We start from the raw sequence: 19,841 nt of genomic DNA, 5'->3' as shown, positions 1-19,841 counted from the left end.
TTTCAGAGGATTGAGTGAAACTCAATCCTCTGAAACAGTCTGCTAAAATTGGCAGTCTTTATTCCCTATTCAATGTATATCACGATTTTAAAAGAATTGTCAAAATCGTGAATTGAATTGGGTTAAGACTTTATAATTTTGTTCTAATCTCAAAAGTCGCGTTTTCAAATTTGAATTAATTATCGGTTTTTCAAAATTATCGGAAACTTTTGAAAGAAGTAATACGATATTGAAATATCAAAGTATAGAATGGTTAAGCAATCTATAAACTTGTTCAGATATCAAATCCATATCTCAAAGAAAAAAAATAAAAAAGATGATCGGAACTTTGTCAATAATAATGAATTCTTCTTGCTTGATCCATGATAACTCATATGCATTAAAAAGTTTAAATGTAGCAACATGTCAGTTTTAATTTGAATTTTCATGAGTGTAAATTTGATGAATCTAATAAAAACTAAGAATGCATTTTATTTGTTTACTAATATTTTAAATATATCATCTTCTCCTAATCGGAATCGATAATTTATTTGAAAATTGAGAATCAGTTAAATTTGACAGAGAAATTCAAAATTGTAAGCAGATTGAATTTCAATTCATTTTTAAATCATGATTCCACTCTTGATGCTCTTCATCCCATTCCTCATGGTTGATGAGACAGCTGCTGGAGGAGCAGCCCCATTCAAAGATCTGAATGATAAAGATTTAATTTCTTTGATGCGTAGAGTTGTCATAGAGCAAAATAAGAAGAATAATACAAAAATCAAGTTTGTTAAAGTATTGGAAATGACATCCCAAATTGTTTCTGGAACAATATGGGAAGGAAAGATCAAAACATCAGGCGGAATCTATCAAGTTCGTGTTTGGGAAAAATTATTAAATAATGAATTCGAAATCGAAGAATTTAAAAAGATCAAAGCTTGAATCCAAAGAACATCATAATAAAAAGAATACTTGAATTTAAGTTTATTAAAATTCGTCAATCCTAGTAGTAGGATAGGATGGGTTGTGTGACTTTTTTTGTTACATCTATATATAGACGATGCATTAAAATATATTTATTTATAAACACATTAAAAAATTAACATTAATTTTAAAATAATTTATTTTTTATCTTTTATAAAAGAAGCTATATATAGATGATGTCAGATATTCCGCGATTAATTAAACATTGTTTAAATCCTGAATGGAATCAATGGAGTCATAATCAAAGACCTCATAAACGAGTAAAAGATTCACTACCATAATGAAATAAAAAATAAAAAAATAAACTTTAAAAATTCATGTCTTACATTTTTGAATAATTTATTTTTTTATTTTGTATGAAATGAGCGTCAAAACTAACGACGTTAAAAAATTAGGATTCACAAACGAGGAAATAAAGGATATATTAGATGAGATGTGTTATGAAGTTGATAAATATTATTTAAGAAATTGTAAAAAATTCGCGGAGTTATTAAATGATTTAGATTATGATGGAAAAATGAATAAAGATGATGTTATAAATTTCTTATATCCCACATCTGAAGAAGAAAAACCTAAAGAACCTGATGTTTTCCCTGAATATTATGAAGAACGGATTAAAGATGATGAATACGATGAAATTGAAAGACTGAAAAAAATAAGAGATGAAATAGATGAAAAAATTAAGGAATTAAGAGAAGTTGAAAAATATAATGAAAATGAAGTAGAGGGTTTAATGAATATCCCAGCTTCAGAATCAGCAGTTCAGAAATCTCATGAAGAAAGATATAAAAATTATGTCTCAGAATCAACACAAAATTTATTAGATGGTGAAATAGACGAAACACTTTCAGAAGAAGGTACTAAATTTATACGTAAACATAAGTTACAATTTATTGATAATGAAGAATACCCCTGTATCCTACTTTCACCCCCTCTCGATTCTGAGAAATTCAAAAAAGCTCTTAAAAATGTGACATATGCAACTAATACGATTAAGAAAGAAGATCATGATATTTACACAAATTATTATTTAAATAAATGCACAGGTGTTGATAAAATTTTTGATTTATTAGATAAAATATCAAAAGAAACCATTGGAACCTATAAAATTTTGTGTGATTGTGGTTTCATTGTTGAAGATACCAATAATGTTTCATATGAAAGAACAGCACCGAAGGAAGACGAAGTTGAAAGGTCTATACCATTCGTTATTAAGAACATAAAAGATATGAAAACTTATAAACATTATATTTATTCATTTATTTCAGAAAAAATGGAAGCAACCCATAAAACATCTTCTCATCATTTTATAGCTATTCATACATTCCTTTTCAAAGTTGTGAAATTAAATAAGACAGGAATTAGATTTAATGTATCAGGGTACGCATTCTTGAGTAAATTAAAATGTATTCGTCACGTCGCAGATGATAAAAATTTATGTGTTCTTAATTCATTTTATGGGCTTTAAAAAATAAACTTTATTTTTATTTATTTTTTAATTTTTTTATTCTTACATAAATGAACAAAAACGGAACGCTAAAATGAATGATAATCAAATTAGAGCAGAAGGTAGAAGGTTATTTAAACGCTTCTATAACATTCCTGATGGTGTTAATCCTAAAACTCGTAGAAGCTATTTAAATGAAGCAATAGATGCATATGAAGGGTTTGACATTTCATCAGAAAGTGAGAGATTAGCGAGAATGTTAAATGTTAATATTGATTTCTATTATTGTGATCCTCAACCAGAAGACGTGGACATAAATAAGGTAGACTTTCCATTAGTGGAATCAATAATGATAGATCCAGAATTTGAAACAGTAAATATTTTATTAACACAGAGTCCATGTGGAAAACTTCACGCTGACAGAATAACAGACGTTGAAGCACTCACCGGCTATAAAGTTTGTCCATATTGTAAAGAAGAAGTTTATTCTATCCGTGATGATCCAGAAAGGAAAAACCAAAGAAGATTTTTAAAGCATTGTGAGAAATGTAAAGAAAATAATGGAAGATTAATTCAAGACGTTCAATTGCAAAAGACCAGCAACCATATGCACCACATATTACGAAACAGAAGATATATCAGTGGTTATTAGCTCACAATTTGCAGAAATATTATAAACCGACAAGATATTATATTACTTTTGACTTTGAAACATTAGAGACTAAGAAGAATTACAACTTTCTGAGTGTGCAACTTTGAACGCTTACTTAAAACCATTCATGGTATCATCAACGGTTAAATTAACGATAAAAACATACGAGATATTTTTGCTTAACTTCGAGTGATTCTTTTATTTCTGATTGGATTGAGTTTTTATTTTCAACTGTTCATTAGTTGCTAAATCAAATATTGAACAATATGAAGAATTATTGAAGCCGCAAACGGCGGGACTTTGTCCATACATTAAATGAAAAACAGAAGGAAGCATTTAAAGAACTTCTAGATGAGGAATTCAATAAAGTGATATCATAGGTTTTAATTCGGGAAAGTTTGATTTAAATTTAATTCTTCGTGATTTAAACACTGCAAATGGAAAATAAAAATCAATGCTGGGTTCATCTTCACAATTTAAAGCAAATCATTGTAAGAAAACAAACGTTCCATATGAATTGAGATTTATTGACATCAGAAATTATATAGCGGGTGGAACATTAGACCAATTCACTCAAGATTTCGGAAACAATAATCACTCGTTAAATCCTTTTTCCCTTATCAATTCATCACGTGGGAAAATTACGAAGAAGAATTATATAAAGTGGAACCATTCACTCAAGATTCATTTTATTCGGCATTAACTCAAGAAACTATAATCAGATAGTGATTATCAAATATATCTCAATGATGCTAAAATTTGAGAATAGATTAGAATATTTATTCATTATTGCAATAAAGATGTTGAAATAGATTGACCCAATCGATAAAATTATTGAAGAAACATTTGTTTATAAAATTGACACGCTTCATAATCTTTCTTTATCATCGAATGCTTCAATGATTCGTTACGCTTTAGCATATAAAGACTTTAATCTAATGAAAAATATCCTGAGGAAGAGATAGAATCAAGTTTTGAATTAACGAAAAGTATTGGAAATATAAATTGAATCATATAAGAAACAAGATGAAAACAGAAAGGGATACTAAAATAATGTTTCAATGGATGATTTTCAAACACTATCACGATTTAATCCTTTCATCTAAATGCAAAAGTGTGGTAAAGCGTTTACATAATGCAAATAAACCAACATTGGATAGAATCGATATGAAAAACCACATACCAAAAGAAAATTGTCAGTTAATGTGTTGTTATTTGGCAATGTCGTAAAATCAATAAAGATGAGATGTTCAACGTTTAAGAATCAATTTAAGAAATTATGCATTAAAAAATAATTTACCAATGACTTTAGATTCAGTTGAAGCTTATCACATTCTCCGTAATGGAATTACTGGTGGTTTATCAAATGTTCAACATAGAGTAAATCTTAAAGGAATCACGCACATTAATAAACTTTCATATAGTCCAGAAACTAAAACTGTATCAAATGAGACACTTCCAACATATGACTCATTTCGTTGGAGTTGACTTTAATTCATTATATCCTTCATCATTTTCATCTAATTCATGATTTCATTCAATATATGACATGACATAAAATGTATATGCCGGGAAGATGAATGGTGTTATCATTTGTGATACAGCAACAAGAAGCAAAAGCACTGGGAATAATTAAGAAAAAAATACTTTATTCGTGGCTGAAGTAAAGGGTCACATTGATGAAAAATACATTAATGATTAATAAACTTTTTACCGATAATAAGAAACTTAGATATTATCACAGATGAAAAACAATTGGCAGTTTTATGTATAATTACATGAAATCAAACAACTACAGTTGACCAGAAAACAGAGAAAATTAACTCAGTTAGCATCAACACACAACCAATATCAACCATTTTCTTCTTATTATCTTTGGTATCTATAGACAGATTTCATTTTATCATCGATGATATCAATCAATTTTAACATTTACGAAAAACCTTGTTTAATGATTTGCGAACAAATTTAGAACGAAAGACAAAGGCTGAATTAGAAAGGAAATAAAGGAAAATTTATTTTGCAAGATTTCACTTAATGGATCATATGGTTACGATGCAATGAATACATAAAATTACGCAAAGACTAAAATAATGAATGCACAGAAGGACGCGTTGCATGTATGTCCAAATAAGTTTAAAAACATAAGAGAAATAGGTGAGGATACATATCAAGTGATGCTTAAAGATAGATTTTATAGATGTGATACATGTTTCAAGAGGCATTCTTCACTTTAGATAATGCTAAATACTGGTATTTGGTTTTCATTTATGATTTTAGTAGTATATGCATGATGTTAATCGTTTTCATTTCATTGAAGGTGATACTGATTCATCTTATTGGGCAATCGCTGGCGATCCAAGTCTTCCTACACTCAAGCATTTCAAGCGATTGTTACTGATAAACAATTTTATGATAAAAACATTTTCAAATTCGCACCATTTGATTTCTTCTGTTTTGATGAGAAATTTAAACTAAATTAAAGAATAAAGCTGAAGAAAAGCACATGAGAAGAAGTTATTGGGTTAGCAATTGAGAAACAAGGTGATAACATGGTTGCTTTATCCTAAGTGTTATACATCATTCAATGGTTCAATTGATGGAGTGATTTTAAAAAGATTGCACAAAAATGAAAGGTGTTAGTTTACGACAAAATAAACAATTAACACCTAAAAATTATTTGGATATAAAAATGATAAATTGATATTGATGGTCAGAATATTAATTTACAACTTAAAAATGGGTCAATGACTCGCTTAACAATTGGTAAGACTGCATTAACAGGAGCAACACTAAGGCTGTATGTTGTGAAAATGGATTTGTATGCCATTTATTTAATACAATTTAAAATTTTATTTTTTAATGAATGCCAAGAAGAGACAAAAGGAACCGTTAATGATGGTTTTGATACTATGATTCAAAGAGGTGGGCACCCTTAACATTGATTTTATTTTTATATAAATGGATAACGTAGATTTAAAAATTTTAATTGATGATTTAGTATTTAATCAAAATTTTCTTAGTTATTATGAATTAAAATATATCTCCAAAAACATGAATAACAATATAACGGGAGATGATGATGGGATTTTTATTCTATTATAAAAATGAAGTTTTGAAATATCATGATAAATAATTTCTAAAATTAAAGACAAAATTAAAATAATGAATATAAGGGAAAAACTAAATCACAACTTAAACAATTGAAAGATTTCAAAAATAAAGTATTAACAGAAGAAGATATTGATGAATTATAATTTATATAATCCTGAGCCGCAAAAACCAAAGGAACAAAAACAAAAGGTGCAAAACACCCAGGTCTTCAGACATAAATGAAGCACAAGCTTTAATTTATGATTCATTAGTTAAACCATATTCAGCCCGACTTTTAAATGAAGATCAACTTTTGGAATTCATCTTCAACATAAACTCGAAGCAGGAAAGTATATAAACCTTTATATACAGCATATTTAAAACAAATGAATAGAATACATCCAGAATTAATGAAGGAGAATGAAATCCAAAATCAAAGCAGATAAAATTAAACCACCTGCAACACTAAACCCTCCAACGACAGTACCTCTCCTTCAGTTAATCCTTCATCATTCACTTTATTATATCCATTTCAAAATTAAAGAAACAAAAAGATTTTAAAAAAGGATTTCAAAATATTAAATAAACACTGACCCAAAAATTCAACCATTAAAGGAAAAATTTAGTCGACCTTATTTGCTCCATATCCATATTCATACGAAATCGATCATTTAGAATATTCAAAAGGAAACGTTACTTATTTTTTGCCATTAACATTAACACTAGATATTTATATTGCATTCCAGTGAAAGGGAAAACAGAACAGGAAACAAGAAGAGCTATACAATACTTACTAGATCATGAAAGAGTAGATAATATAAGGGGTGATGGTGATAAAGGATTTCAGGCAGCTATGGCTCATTATTTCCCACAAATTAATTTTTTTTTTCATCCTCTCCATATACGTTTCATAATAAAATAGTTGATGCGGTAATGAGAACTCTTAGAGATGCGTTAGGGGTTAACGGTCAGATATACTGGGATGGAAATCATGACTCCATCATACAACAGTTAGTATATTATTACAATAATACATGGCATAGAAAATAACATGAAACCAGTGGAAATGAAAAATGATATTTCAAAAGAATGGAATATATTAGAAAGCAAATGGAAAGGTTTGAATGATGTTAAACGTGAAAATTAATTCGGGGCTCATGAATTTTAAACAAGGGGATAAAGTTTTGATTCATCTCGATTATGGAAAAACTGATAAATCAATGACAAAAAGAAGACGAAGATTTGACACAATAGCTGAATTTGTTAGATATATTAACGGCAATGCATTAGTTGAAGTTGACAATAAATTAATAGAAATTCCAATTTATTTTATTACTCCATTATATTTAAATAATATTTAATTTTTTTAATTCGTAAGAAATGAGTGACAACGAAGCAGCCAAGAGTCCAGACGATGAATATAAAAAGAAACTAAACAGAATTAAATCAAAAATATGCTATTACAAAAAGAAGCCGCAATGTGGTGGGGTTGATGCCCATAAAACTAAAGTAATTGAAAACGATAAAGAAATAATCGAAAAATTAGAAACTTATCGTTCAATCCTTAAACTGAGTGAAGCAAAAATAAAAGAATTTAATAGAATAAATAAATTGATTGGAAGAGATGAATTTAATAAAGATGAATTTTTAAACTCTATCCAAATTTAATTTTTATTCCTCTTTGACAACGTCTCTCTTTCCATCATTACTGCATAACCACATTTTCTCAGTTTTAGTGGTTTGTTATTTTTAGCAAGTTCTCGCATCATTTTTATCGTTTCCTCCCTTGTTATGATTCGTGGTAAATTTTGAGCTTGTGGGGTATCCATTTATGATAAAAATAAAAATTTGTTATCAGTTATTTTATCGTTAATGGTTTCAGGTTATTCAATAATTAATTATTTTTGAAGAACTGAAGGTGCTACCATGTTACCATGTGCTACCAGGTTAATTAACTTCTCTGAAAAAATGAGACAACATGACATTTTGACAACACAGCAGGATTAATGCAAAAATAAATTCCAATCATACTTTATAAAGCATCATTTACAGGTATTTCATCGTCAGTAAATGAATCCTCATTATCGTTTGGTTCAACCTGTTTATATAATCCTTTCATTTCTTCTTTCAAAACATAACACCATGTTTGTTTATCGTCTATTCTTCTATGTTTCCTATCACATTTATCCTTAATGCTCATTTGAAAGTTTTTGTCTTTCATGTCTGATGGTTTGCAGAATAGAGCATTTTCACACGTCATACCTGCACACAATTCATCATAATGTGTATTTATCCATACATCTAAAGGATTTGTTGATAATTCAATTAAATCTTGTTTGGCTTCAGTCATCGGTATGATTCGTACATTAAATGATGAAAGGTCATATTGCATAAAATACGTCAGTAAATTATCATAAAATTCCTTTGTGCATGAATCCATTAAATTCTTGAAGTAATCAAATTGACCCTTGAATTTACCATTAACTCTTAAAACTACGTATCTTCTGTCTCCAACTTCAATTTTGACAGGGTAGACGTTTTGTCATGATTTCATCGTAATGAGTGTAAATCAGACAAAAATATATTTTAGGGTAGAAGGGTAGATCTAACCTCTTGCGATTTTCGAATGGAATCTCTTCTCTCGGTTTTCCGAGGGAAGCAATCATATGAGGAAATTCTTCTAAAAGTTCTTTTGTCTGTTGGTTTTCAAACCAATGATATGCTTGCTTTGTAGAACGAAGAGCATTCATTATACTTTGCATTTGGTACATGTCATCTTTGACTGAACGAATGGGTCTCAATTGTTTGTTATACTGTATGTACTCGTATTCTTCATTTATAGCTTCATGAACGATAGCAGTTGTTGTGTTCTCTGATGTTGACATATCTGTCTTTACATACAAAATAAAAATAATTTTAAAACTAACTTTATTTTCTGACTTTCACAAAAGACCAAAAATAAACGCTTTACATGTATTTTTCAGCAACTTCGTCAAATAATTTTATAGCTTTATCTACCTCATCTACTTCAAACGTTTCTTTACCTTTCATGGGAGCACCATACCTTTTCTCAAACTTTTCAAGTAGTTCTGTTTCTGCAGCTCTCATATCATTAACGAACACAACCTTGACTCTATTGACTGTACTGTCATATCTTTGAGTTATATTATATGTTCTTTCTATCTTATATCTCTTTGTATTGAAGTCCTTCGGTTTCTGAACGATGTAAAGTAAGCCTTCACTGCAACGTTCTGAGTCGAATGAACCATAAGTTATGAAGTTATATCACAACTGGGTCTAACCATAACAAACTATTGGTATAAGACTTTTTGTCAATGAGATATGCTCTTGTTCCATGAAATGCTACTGATATCATAAGCTCAGGATTTCTTGTCAAAATTTTCTGAGTTGAAGCATTTCTAACCCAGTCGCTTGTTTTCTTTTCAGATGGAGATATAATGTCTGACAAAGAATATTTGTTGTATTTCTTTGAGTATCTTACGTTTAAATCACCTATTCTAACCACTTTGGTGTCATTGTCAATCTTTCTAACTGTTTCAAACTCAATGTTTGACATTACTGTCTTTACATACAAAATAAAAAATTTTCTTAGAAAATAAAATTAGCGTTATTTTTCTAACTAATGAAATTCATTATTTTTGTTGCTGAATTCAATAAAAATATATTTTAGGTGAAGAGGTGAGATTTCACCAGTTTTCTCACCTCATTTCTACCCTCAAGATTTACAAACGTTTAACGTGATATACGTTATTTTTTAAATTTTGTGAAAACTCAACGGTTTGACACATGACCTAAAAATTATTTTACTCAGAATTTTGTTGCTGAATTCAGTAAAAATATATTTTAGGTGAAGAAGTGAGATTTCACCAGTTTTCTCACCTAATTTTTCACCCCAGTTATTTTATAAGCGTTTTACATGAATTGTACGATGTATATTTGAAATTCTAAACAATTTCGTAGCTTCTATTTCTTCTGTCAGTATGTCAAAGTTTTAACAATGCCGAAAGTTTCTTTATACTTCTTCTTGACGTCAGATAGAAGGAAATCGTCAGCTGTTGGATAGTTTTTGTTCAGAAATGCTAACATGTCCATTTTATCTTCTGCTGGTTTCTCTATTCTTTCTTTAAGTCAGCATAGTCGTTTCTCATACGTTCTATCTCTTTGACGGAGTAGTTATATTTCCTCATTGCTGCTTTACATTTTGAACATTGCGGATTCATTTTTGCGTTATACATTGAAATTTGACCTGCTAGAACAACTAAGGCGTCAATGGTTTTCTTTAACTCAAAAGTTGTTGGTTTTATTTGTCCATTCCATATTTTACATCTTTTCTTTATCTCTTATCTGCCATACACATTCAGCAACTAATGAAACAAAGTTGTCGTATGTCTTAAACTCCTCAGATTTATATATGTCAGAGATGTTCTTATATACCATGTCGCAATCTTTGTTCATAACTTTATGGTTGCAATGAAAACCAAGGAATTCATAGTTTACTTTAGTATGAACTTCTTTATTTCTACTGAATCAGTAACTTTAACTTCTATTTCATCGAATTCAGGAATAGTTAGTTTTTGTTGCTGAACTTCCGGTAATTTGGGTAAATGGTCTATGATATCTTGCATTTCATATAGCTCCTCTCCATTTGTTTCATCTTTCGCACTACAGTCTAAATTACTTTGTTAAAAGTTCTTGCTTAATTCTTTGTATTTCTGTTTCAAAAGTATATGAAGAAGGAATAAAGCTTTTCATCTCTACCAACATTGACGTAGGATTCATGACTAGCGAGTTTGGTGCTGTAGTTGTGGACAGAGTCCCGCCGTTCGTGGCTTGAATTGTTGTTGTGCCGATTGTTGAAATCATATCTTTTATACAAAATAAAAAAATAAAATAAAACTAACTTTATTAAGGAAATTCATGAAAATTCACGAGAAAGCAAAAGCAATCTGAGCCGCTAAGCGGTGAGGGTGAGAAAACTGGTGAAAAGGAGGTGAAAAATTAGGTGAGAAAACTGGTGAAATTCACCTCTTCACCTAAATATATTTTTACTGAATTCAGCAACAAAATGAACGAGGTCAGGATGTATGTAAATACCTTTGAATTCATTTATAACACCCTTTGTAAGCTCATAAAATGCTTGTTTTGAGGTGGAGCCAAAAGTGGCTCGACCGTATTCTTTCAACCAAAACTCAAGAATTTCCTGCATGAATTTTGTATAAAAAACAACCACCGGAATTCAGACGGTTGCTATATTCTTCACAAAACATTAACGTAAACATTAACGTAAACATTAACGTAAACATTAACGTAAACATCATATTTCCAGGACTGTTGTCAAAATGTCATGTTGTCTCATTTTTTCAGAGAAGTTAATTAACCTGGTGACCTGGTGACCTGGTGACACCTTCAGTTCTTCAAAAATAATTCATAAGTGCCTTCCTCCTGTGTTGTTGTCAAAATGTCATGTTGTCTCATTTTTTCAGAGAAGTTAATTAACCTGGTGACACATGGTGACGTAGTGACACCTTCAGTTCTTCAAAAATAATTAATTATTGAATAACCTGAAAACATGAGACTTTGTCTCCGGACTCTTTGAGTCACTTAACGTAAACATTAACGTAAACATTTATTTCCGCAGTTCATTACCTAATTAATTACAGACATAAAATATATTTAGTTCATTCGGTAAGCCTAAATCCTTTGGGTCAAGTCTCAAGCACATTCAATGAACGCGGTACCATGCGAATACAGTCACAAATGGTGGCATGTAATCTTTACCCGAGCCTGTTGGATTTGTTGTGAAAGTGTGTGAATGATTTCCTGCGGTTCCACAGAAAATACCTGTGTTTGAATCTACTGGGTCAGTTGTGATATCATATCTATTCATTCCCCATCTATCCGAACCCGCTGCAAGATTTATATAACCTCTTTTTGTTATTGAATGTGAATGATTACCTGTTGTGTTTGTAGTTCCTGTATGAGTGTGCGGTGGAAGGTTTGCTTCTTTAATTTTCTTCGAACCTCCTGTTTGCTTTGAATATCTAGCACAGTATAAGAATTTGTCTACAATCTGCTTCCACATACCAAAACCTAAAACCGTTTCTGGATTTGTTGAGTTCATTGACGTATAAATAGAACCAACAGGATATAATGTTTGAAGTATTTCAGTCTTCAATGTTTGAAGCTCTGTTTTGTCTGCTTTCTTATCATATAAATCTTGAGCAGTGAATTTAACTTTATTTTCATCATCCATGACATAAACATTTTTACATTTAATTTTTTTCATCGTTGTTATGTTTTCATTCGATGTTAAACCTTGTGGAAAGTTAGGAGGATTATAATATAATGCATCCCCATCAGTTCCGTCAACCGTTCCTTCAATACTTTCTATAGCAACAGTTGAGAAGAAGTTATGTGTATGGTTCTTAATCTGCTTTAAGGTCTAAACATCCTGAAACCCATTCTGTATCAGCTTTAACTTTAAAAGTCTCCGATGTCCATTCATGATACCATTCAACCTTTTCTTTAATTTCATTATCTTTTTCATCAACATAAACCAAATTTGCCTTCTTATTTAACTCACTATCCACATATTCCTTATCCGCCTTCTTCATTATGTCATTTAGGAAACCTTCTATGAATTCCTCATTTAAATTAAATCTTCCAATCTTCAAAACTTTAGGAAATGCATTTAATGCGTAATATCTCTGTTCTTCTGGTGGAATTGATGTTATATCATCCGTTATTCCTTTAATTTTTGAATTCATAAATAAAATTTCTTTTATATTTGATATCACTGCACCACCTTTGCAACGAATTCGAAATGTTCATTTTTCAATACTATCTCCAAATCTCCATATTTCAACCTTTGCGTTTGTTCTGCCGTCTTTGAATTATATGCATATATGGCGTATGTAATGGTCTGAAGGACCTGGGTGCTTTGTGCTTAAGTTGCTGTTGTTTAATCATTTATTATGATTTAAAAATAAATATTTAATCGTTATCTCATCAGCTATTTTTCTATTTGAAATTGCCATAATATTTCATTCATGAATTCTAATCACAATCAAATAGGTCAGTTATTCTAAATTTAATATTTGATAAATCTTTTGAATGAAGAATAAATGAATTCCCGGATAATTGAAACGGATATGATAAAGAAAATGTGTTTAAGTTGATGGATAAAATGTTTTGTATTGATGGGTAAGAGTTAGGGTCTAATGTTTGATGTGAAAATCTCATTGGGGTATTAACTTTATCACATTTGATTAAAATGAAATTGGAACCAGTGTCAGAATACAAAACATCCCCAACATCTTTTTCAAAATTTAATATCCCCAACAATGAACGAAGATGAGGAGTACAAAATTTAATTTTCAGCGGAATTTAATAAGGTTATTTATTTCATCAAGTTCAAAAAGTTTATCAGGTTTTGATTTAAAATTTTCTTCATACCATACGATAAATGATTCATTTAAATAACTTAAAATCATGTTAATATCCCATTTCGTATCACATTATTTATATACATATCATACGTTTTTTCATGGTCATCTTTAATAAATGATATATAATCTGAAGGGTCTAAAAGAATGGGATTAAATTTACCACTCACAGAAACGAGAGTAACATTATAAATTCCGCTAACTGTTAAATTTAATTCACAGTTATTATTCGAAATAATATTGATAATTGACATTTTTATTACGATTAAAAATATGGTAAAGCGTTATTTTCCAGTGATAAATAAAACTAAAATAAGATTACCTCAAGAATTCATAAATTCAACGAATAAGAAATTCATTCATGTTATAAATTTTAGTGTTTTCAGAAAATATGAGTCAATGTCATATTCATCAACAGGTTATATTTCACTTCATTCAAATTTAGTTCAATCAAACCCATATAATGACCATTTCATAAGATTTTCAGATGGTATTAAAAATGTAATTGATAGATTAAAATATGAACAGATTGACAATATCGAATTTTTGGAATTTTGGTTTAAATATCCGATGGAAAAAAGATTGAAGTTAAAGATAAAGCTGATACTATAACAAAAACAATTACAATGACCGATCCAGATAGTGGGGAACAAAAAGAAATAAAAAAACGATAGAAACTGGTGAAAGGTCAATTATTATCGATTATGATTCAAAGGATTATTATTCGATAATGTTAATGCTTGAATATTAAATAGTCTTAACAAAGAATTTTTCAAGTGATATTTTATATTCATCAACTATTTTATTATAAATATCATTATATGTTAAATGAAGTTCAGTTGTTGTTCCATTCTTTGATATCTTAATTGTGCTAATATCCTTTATAGGATTTATTTTTGCAACTGTTCCGCAGCATGAAACCTCATCATTATGAAAAATTGAATCTTAACGTCTGAATCTTGAACATCACAAAGAATGGCGATAATGTGAATTAATGATTCATAAGGTAAAATAATTAAACCTGATTGGTCAATTAAATTTATTATTGAATCATAATTATTAATTATTATATCACGGTAAATTTTCATTAATTCAGAATTAATGTCTATTTTATATGGGTTCTCGATGTTTGATGAAAGAGGTGGGGGGTATGTTGGATAAGTGGGAATTTCAACAGGTTCTTTACCGGGTTCAGATAAAATGATTGGGTCTCCATCTTCTTTATTTTGCTCCTCCTCATTCTTCGGTAAGTCACGAGTTAATAAATTTGGTTGAGTTGCTGACCTTGTTAATTCGGGGCTAACATTAACTTTAACATTTTGAATAATTCGTGATTTATCATCATTTACGTTATAACCAACCGTAATCTCTGCTTTTGCGTTAGTGTTCTTTTGACTAGTGAAACGTCTTCTCATTTATAATCGAATAAAAAAATATATTTAAACTTTTATTTTGCTGGAACTTTTGAATCTATTATTCCCTGTATTTGTTCATGAAGTTGATTTTTAGCATTTTCAGAGAAGTTAATAGACCGAATATATTCATTAATTGCATTCTTATAATCATCTGATTTCTCAAATTTTCTTTTATCTGATTCCTTAACTAAATCATAAGTTAAACCTCGTTGCTGATATAATGGTTTCTTAATTAAATCTTTGAATGCTTGAGATAAAGCACCTGATGCAATTCTTGCTACTATAATTGGTTGGAATTGCTGTTTAAGTTCATCTTTAACATTTGCGAAAACTGGATCGAATAAAGCAACTTTAAAGAATTTCTTAGCTGAAATTTCAGGTCTAATATTTGCATATTGACCATCAAACTGGTTAGAATATCGTGGTAATCCATGCGGTCCCTCTTCAATAGCATTTAATTCTTCATTGAAATAAGAATATGGATTATGACGGTATGAATTAATTGGGCCATGTTCGCCTTCTCCAATGTATTGTTTAACAGCTTTTCCATTTTCATCAAATTGTATAGGATAACGTTCATTATATGCTTTACGTTTAGGATAATCAGATATAGTTAATTTATAACCATTTATGACTTTAATATTTCCTTGACCATCAGTAACGAAAACTTCATTTATACCATCAGGTTTTCCATTTGGACCCGTAATGTCTGCTTCGTGTGCTTCCCAATTTGGACCATGACGTTTGGCATATGCTTGAGCTTCTGGTAATGTTAAAACGTTTCTCATTTGTTTAACATCTTTTTGAAGACCAGCAACAATATGAACTAATTCTTTCATTCCATCAGGAACTTTCATAGTTCTATTATATGCACCCTTTTTGTTTGTCCCTTGTTTTAATGGAACCTGTAGAAGATTTGCTATTTCTGTCATGTTTAATTATAAATAAAAAATAAAAATTAATTATAAAAAGTTAATCAAATTTAACACTTCCTTTATTTAAATCAACTATTATTTTTCCATGTTCACCTAATTGCTGATATTGTGTGTAAAGTTCATTAATGCTCATTGGTAAATTCACTTGATAAAGCATAACGTTCAACTGTTGACGACTAAACCCACTGAAAATGAAAAGGGTTGATAGATTTGATTTAATGTTTGTGCTTAATGCTTTGAAATATTGAACAGCCATAAAGAATGAACACTGAATGTGTCGACATTGAGTTAATAACTGATTAAAATATGATTTCTCATTTGTTATTAGTTTTGATTTCACTGCATCATCTAGAAAAATGAGTGAATGCAAAAATTCTCTATCAAAATTTGAAATAGAAAGTGTTTCAAATAATTCATCCCGTTGTTTATCAATAATTTTATCCTCTAATCCTTGCTTCTTGATTGTATTATATAATTCTTTATACATTAAAAAGTTTTTTAAATAATCTTCTGCTTCTTCTTGTGATAAATAAATAATTGGAATTTTGATTAAATGCTTTAAAGATTCAAATGTATCATCTGAAGGTGAACCTGAACGGTTGATATAAATTAACACGTGTGAATAGGGTGAAGTGTTAGCAATAATGATAATCTGTTTTAATATCGTTAATGTTTTACCTTTATTTTGTTTACCAATTGCTGCAGTGATTGAATTTAAGTAACATTCAGAATATGGAATTTTCATTAATTTTTCCTTAGATAGAGCATTTCTATTATCACTCAATGCATCATTAATCATATCATCTATGTATGTATTATATACTCCTGCTAATTCTTCATAAGGGGTGGATGAATTTAAATCCATTTAATCAAAAATAAATTTATAATTTTAAACATTTCTATTCATCAATATTTCATCATATGAACTTCTATACTGTGGTGGTGTACCTGTTGGATGATATTTCAAACCTTCGTCCGGTGTCCATGTCCAATACGTAGTCCTAGTAAACCAAACCTGAGGAGGATTTGTCACCTTTGAACAGTAAGTGTCATTTTCACCCTGAATGATTGGATAAGCTTTCACTTGTACTGTAACTTGTGAATTGAAAGTTTCTAATCCATCAAAGAATATACCCGCTCCATCACGTTGAACTGGAATAGTGCATAAGAATGAAGTTTGGTCTTTCCATGTTCTAGCTAATGGCGTGCCATTATCATCATTCAGTGGTCTAGTTAATGAGTCCTCGTATTCTTCCGTGCATTCATTCACTCCATCTAAATCAGAAGCTTGAAGCATACGTGTAAAGAATATGTCGCCCACTGTGGTCATCGCTTGATCGGGGAAGTTTCTGGAATCTATAGTGACCTGAAGACCTCGAAGCATTGGATTTTCTAAAACTGTTTTTTGCATTGCATTCTTCGGAAATGTTAACACAACATCTGTAACATTATGAAGAGCGTATGAGAAATCTGAGCTAATACCTTCAGGAGTGATGCAACCTCCATTTAGTGAACGAACGTCAATATGTTGAGCTGGAATCATGAATGGATCTTCCTTACTAAATAAACGTGGTATTGCTTTAACTGATTCTTCAATTAAACCGTATCCTGGTGTAATGCATTTATCCTCTAAAACTTCCATCTTTGTGCATGAAATAATAACGTCATCAACTGTTGCGTCAGCAGATGTAGCGGCTAAGCTTGTAATTAATTTGGCAGGAAGTCCGATTTGTTGGAATTTGCGATCATATTTATAAACATGATTCATAATCTTTTCATAATTTTCATCAGTTATCTTTTCATAAACGTAATTTTGTAAATCAGCAACTCTTAACGGGTCAACCTGACAAAATACTAAAGTATCCCTGAAAACATAATATTTAAGAATGATATCACCAAATGATTTAGGATAATCATCGAACGCCTGAAATGCTAACAAATCATTTACCGGAATAATCATATCAAAAGTGACATCAACTTCTTCATTTGCTCTCTTGAAAACTTCTGAAGGGTCAATATATTTACCACATACTGAGTTATCATATTTTTGAACATTATTATATAACGAATGAACAAACTTTTTAACTTTCCTTTCTGATTTTGGTTTATATGTTGCAAATGCGAAAGATTCACGGGCGCAATCCATCTGAAGATAACCGGCATCACCTCTTTCGGTTTCTACTTCTAATTGTTTAAAGCTTTGATTTGATGATTTGTAACCAACGAATAAACGCATGCATTTAAAAGCGGCATCACATGTGAAAGCTTTATTTGAAACTAGAGTTGCTTTAACTTTGCGTTTAATATATGTGTCACCTAATTGGTTCACATCATGAGCCGGATTTGTAATTCTTAAATGAGTTTGTTTATCATCAAAATATGGAGCATCAGAGTCATAGCATGAACTTTCAAGTTCTCTATAATATCTTCTACCGTCATTCTTTGCGAATATTTCATTTATCTTTTCGAATGAATGAAACACATTTCCATTAATCGGTTTGGTGTTTGGCACTAAATAGTTAGTCGTCATTTATTAATAAATAAAAAATCAAAATTAAAAGATGAAAATGAATTTTTAATTTTAATGAAATAATCAACTATGGCTGCAGGTATATTTAAGAAACTGTGGGATAAAGTAAAAAGAGGAGCGCATAAAGTTTGGGAAACATTGAAGAAGGGAGCAAATTGGATATTTAAGAATAAAGAAGCAATTAGTGACGTTGCTGAATCAATAACACCAAAAGCTGCCCCAATAAGAGAAATATTAAATAAAGGAGAAAAAGTTTATCAAAGACTTCAACCGATACTAAGATAAAAATAATTTTAAAATAATTTATTTTTCCACTATCTACCTCCTATTTTATTAAGTATTCCTTCAGCAATTCCACCAACTGCGTTACCTGCTTGTGCTCCCATCGCCGGATTACCTGCTTTAGTACCTAATACTCCACCTATGATAGTTCCTGCCGTTTTCGCTACTGGTGCCAAAAAGTTTGCAATGGGTTTAATAATCTTTTTATGAACCCAACCCGCAGCTTTCTTAATTCCATCCCATAATTTTATAAAGAATCCTGCCGCCATTTCTGATTTAATATTAATTAAAAAAATATATTTCATCACTTATATTCTAATTTTTATTTAATGATAAATGAAACCAATTTTAAAAATAAATGAAACAGGGGAGGAAGAAATAAATGAAAGTGAAAATGTTCAACAAAAAATAAACGTTGTTAAACCAATTACTGAAATAAAAATTTTTTCATCTGTTGAAGAATTTAATGACTATTATGCTAATAATAAAAAATTATTTGAAGAATTGACAACATGTAAATTGAATAAAATGTTTAAAGTTGATGGATTCAAAATTTCAAAAATAAAAGGAGTGGTTAGTTTGAAATCTATTCCTCAATCAAGAATCACCTCATTAATGAAAATAGATGATTTAACAAAAAGAATAGAAGAGATTGAAGAAAGAATAAATCAAATAATTGATATCATAAATTCAAATAATCATTAATTTTTTAAAGTTCAATGTTGATTCTGAGACATGAATTTTTAAAGTTTATTTTTTTATTTTTTATTTCATTATGGTAGTGAATCTTTTACTCATGAAAATAATTATTTCTAATTTCTTTTACTCTCTCGTATATACTAGATTTAAAGAATTCAGAACTTTTACCATAATCTCCTAAATGTTTTCTTATCCCTAACGTGTGCCAGTTATTATATGAAACTGTATAAACTTTATCTTTATCTTTGCATCTTTCATCACTTCCAATATATTTATATTTCAATTTTGATTTAGCATTTTCATATTCATTAGCGTTTAATAATTCACAGTCTTCCTTTTTAAATAAATGTTTTATG

At 29.7% G+C, this 19,841-nt stretch overlaps 9 protein-coding genes and 4 pseudogenes across 13 annotated transcripts, besides 2 other annotated features; 3 read left to right on the top strand and 10 right to left on the bottom strand.

The window, feature by feature from the left end:
- Positions 1-609: 609 nt before the first annotated feature.
- On the top strand, positions 610-1,064 carry TVAGG3_0810830 (cystatin family,phytocystatin subfamily; the record flags this gene model as incomplete). The annotated part of the gene is made up of 1 exon (XM_001583401.1): positions 610-924. The coding sequence occupies one exon, from the start codon at positions 610-612 to the stop codon at positions 922-924; it is 315 nt and encodes a 104-aa protein (XP_001583451.1).
- Positions 1,065-1,360: 296 nt separating this feature from the next.
- Positions 1,361-1,754: a mobile genetic element.
- A 5,784-nt stretch (positions 1,755-7,538) lies between these two features.
- Positions 7,539-7,826, top strand: TVAGG3_0810810 (uncharacterized protein; the record flags this gene model as incomplete). Its single annotated transcript, XM_051247714.1, has 1 exon — positions 7,539-7,826. One exon carries the CDS (start codon positions 7,539-7,541, stop codon positions 7,824-7,826), a length of 288 nt encoding a protein of 95 aa, XP_051083189.1.
- A 364-nt stretch (positions 7,827-8,190) lies between these two features.
- On the bottom strand, positions 8,191-8,508 carry TVAGG3_0810800 (uncharacterized protein; the record flags this gene model as incomplete). Its single annotated transcript, XM_051247713.1, has 1 exon — positions 8,191-8,508. One exon carries the CDS (start codon positions 8,506-8,508, stop codon positions 8,191-8,193), a length of 318 nt encoding a protein of 105 aa, XP_051083188.1.
- Positions 8,191-17,439: a mobile genetic element.
- Positions 9,126-9,735, bottom strand: TVAGG3_0810790 (annotated as a pseudogene). The gene has a single exon. A coding segment is annotated over exon 1 (610 nt).
- TVAGG3_0810780 lies at positions 10,158-10,634 on the bottom strand (annotated as a pseudogene). The gene has a single exon. A coding segment is annotated over exon 1 (477 nt).
- TVAGG3_0810770 lies at positions 10,673-11,042 on the bottom strand (annotated as a pseudogene). The gene has a single exon. A coding segment is annotated over exon 1 (370 nt).
- TVAGG3_0810760 (phage tail repeat-like family) lies at positions 11,902-12,432 on the bottom strand (the record flags this gene model as incomplete). The annotated part of the gene is made up of 1 exon (XM_051247712.1): positions 11,902-12,432. The coding sequence occupies one exon, from the start codon at positions 12,430-12,432 to the stop codon at positions 11,902-11,904; it is 531 nt and encodes a 176-aa protein (XP_051083187.1).
- Positions 14,477-15,039, bottom strand: TVAGG3_0810750 (annotated as a pseudogene). Its single transcript has one exon. A coding segment is annotated over exon 1 (563 nt).
- TVAGG3_0810740 (uncharacterized protein) lies at positions 15,072-15,971 on the bottom strand (the record flags this gene model as incomplete). Its single annotated transcript, XM_051247711.1, has 1 exon — positions 15,072-15,971. One exon carries the CDS (start codon positions 15,969-15,971, stop codon positions 15,072-15,074), a length of 900 nt encoding a protein of 299 aa, XP_051083186.1.
- On the bottom strand, positions 16,012-16,839 carry TVAGG3_0810730 (uncharacterized protein; the record flags this gene model as incomplete). Its single annotated transcript, XM_051247710.1, has 1 exon — positions 16,012-16,839. The coding sequence occupies one exon, from the start codon at positions 16,837-16,839 to the stop codon at positions 16,012-16,014; it is 828 nt and encodes a 275-aa protein (XP_051083185.1).
- TVAGG3_0810720 (uncharacterized protein) lies at positions 16,864-17,271 on the bottom strand (the record flags this gene model as incomplete). Its single annotated transcript, XM_051247709.1, has 1 exon — positions 16,864-17,271. One exon carries the CDS (start codon positions 17,269-17,271, stop codon positions 16,864-16,866), a length of 408 nt encoding a protein of 135 aa, XP_051083184.1.
- A 525-nt stretch (positions 17,440-17,964) lies between the features above and the next one.
- Positions 17,965-18,504, bottom strand: TVAGG3_0810700 (uncharacterized protein; the record flags this gene model as incomplete). The annotated part of the gene is made up of 1 exon (XM_051247708.1): positions 17,965-18,504. A coding segment is annotated over one exon (540 nt), but the record flags the coding sequence as incomplete, so codon positions are not given.
- Positions 18,505-18,573: 69 nt separating this feature from the next.
- On the top strand, positions 18,574-18,789 carry TVAGG3_0810690 (uncharacterized protein; the record flags this gene model as incomplete). The annotated part of the gene is made up of 1 exon (XM_001583395.1): positions 18,574-18,789. The coding sequence occupies one exon, from the start codon at positions 18,574-18,576 to the stop codon at positions 18,787-18,789; it is 216 nt and encodes a 71-aa protein (XP_001583445.1).
- Positions 18,790-19,841: the final 1,052 nt, after the last annotated feature.

This window comes from Trichomonas vaginalis, chromosome VI (assembly GCF_026262505.1).
Source record: "Trichomonas vaginalis G3 chromosome VI, whole genome shotgun sequence".
NCBI classification, from domain to species: Eukaryota; Parabasalia; order Trichomonadida; family Trichomonadidae; genus Trichomonas; species Trichomonas vaginalis.
The sequence above is the reverse complement of the archived record's forward strand: the minus strand, read 5'-3'. Positions and strand labels throughout refer to the sequence as shown.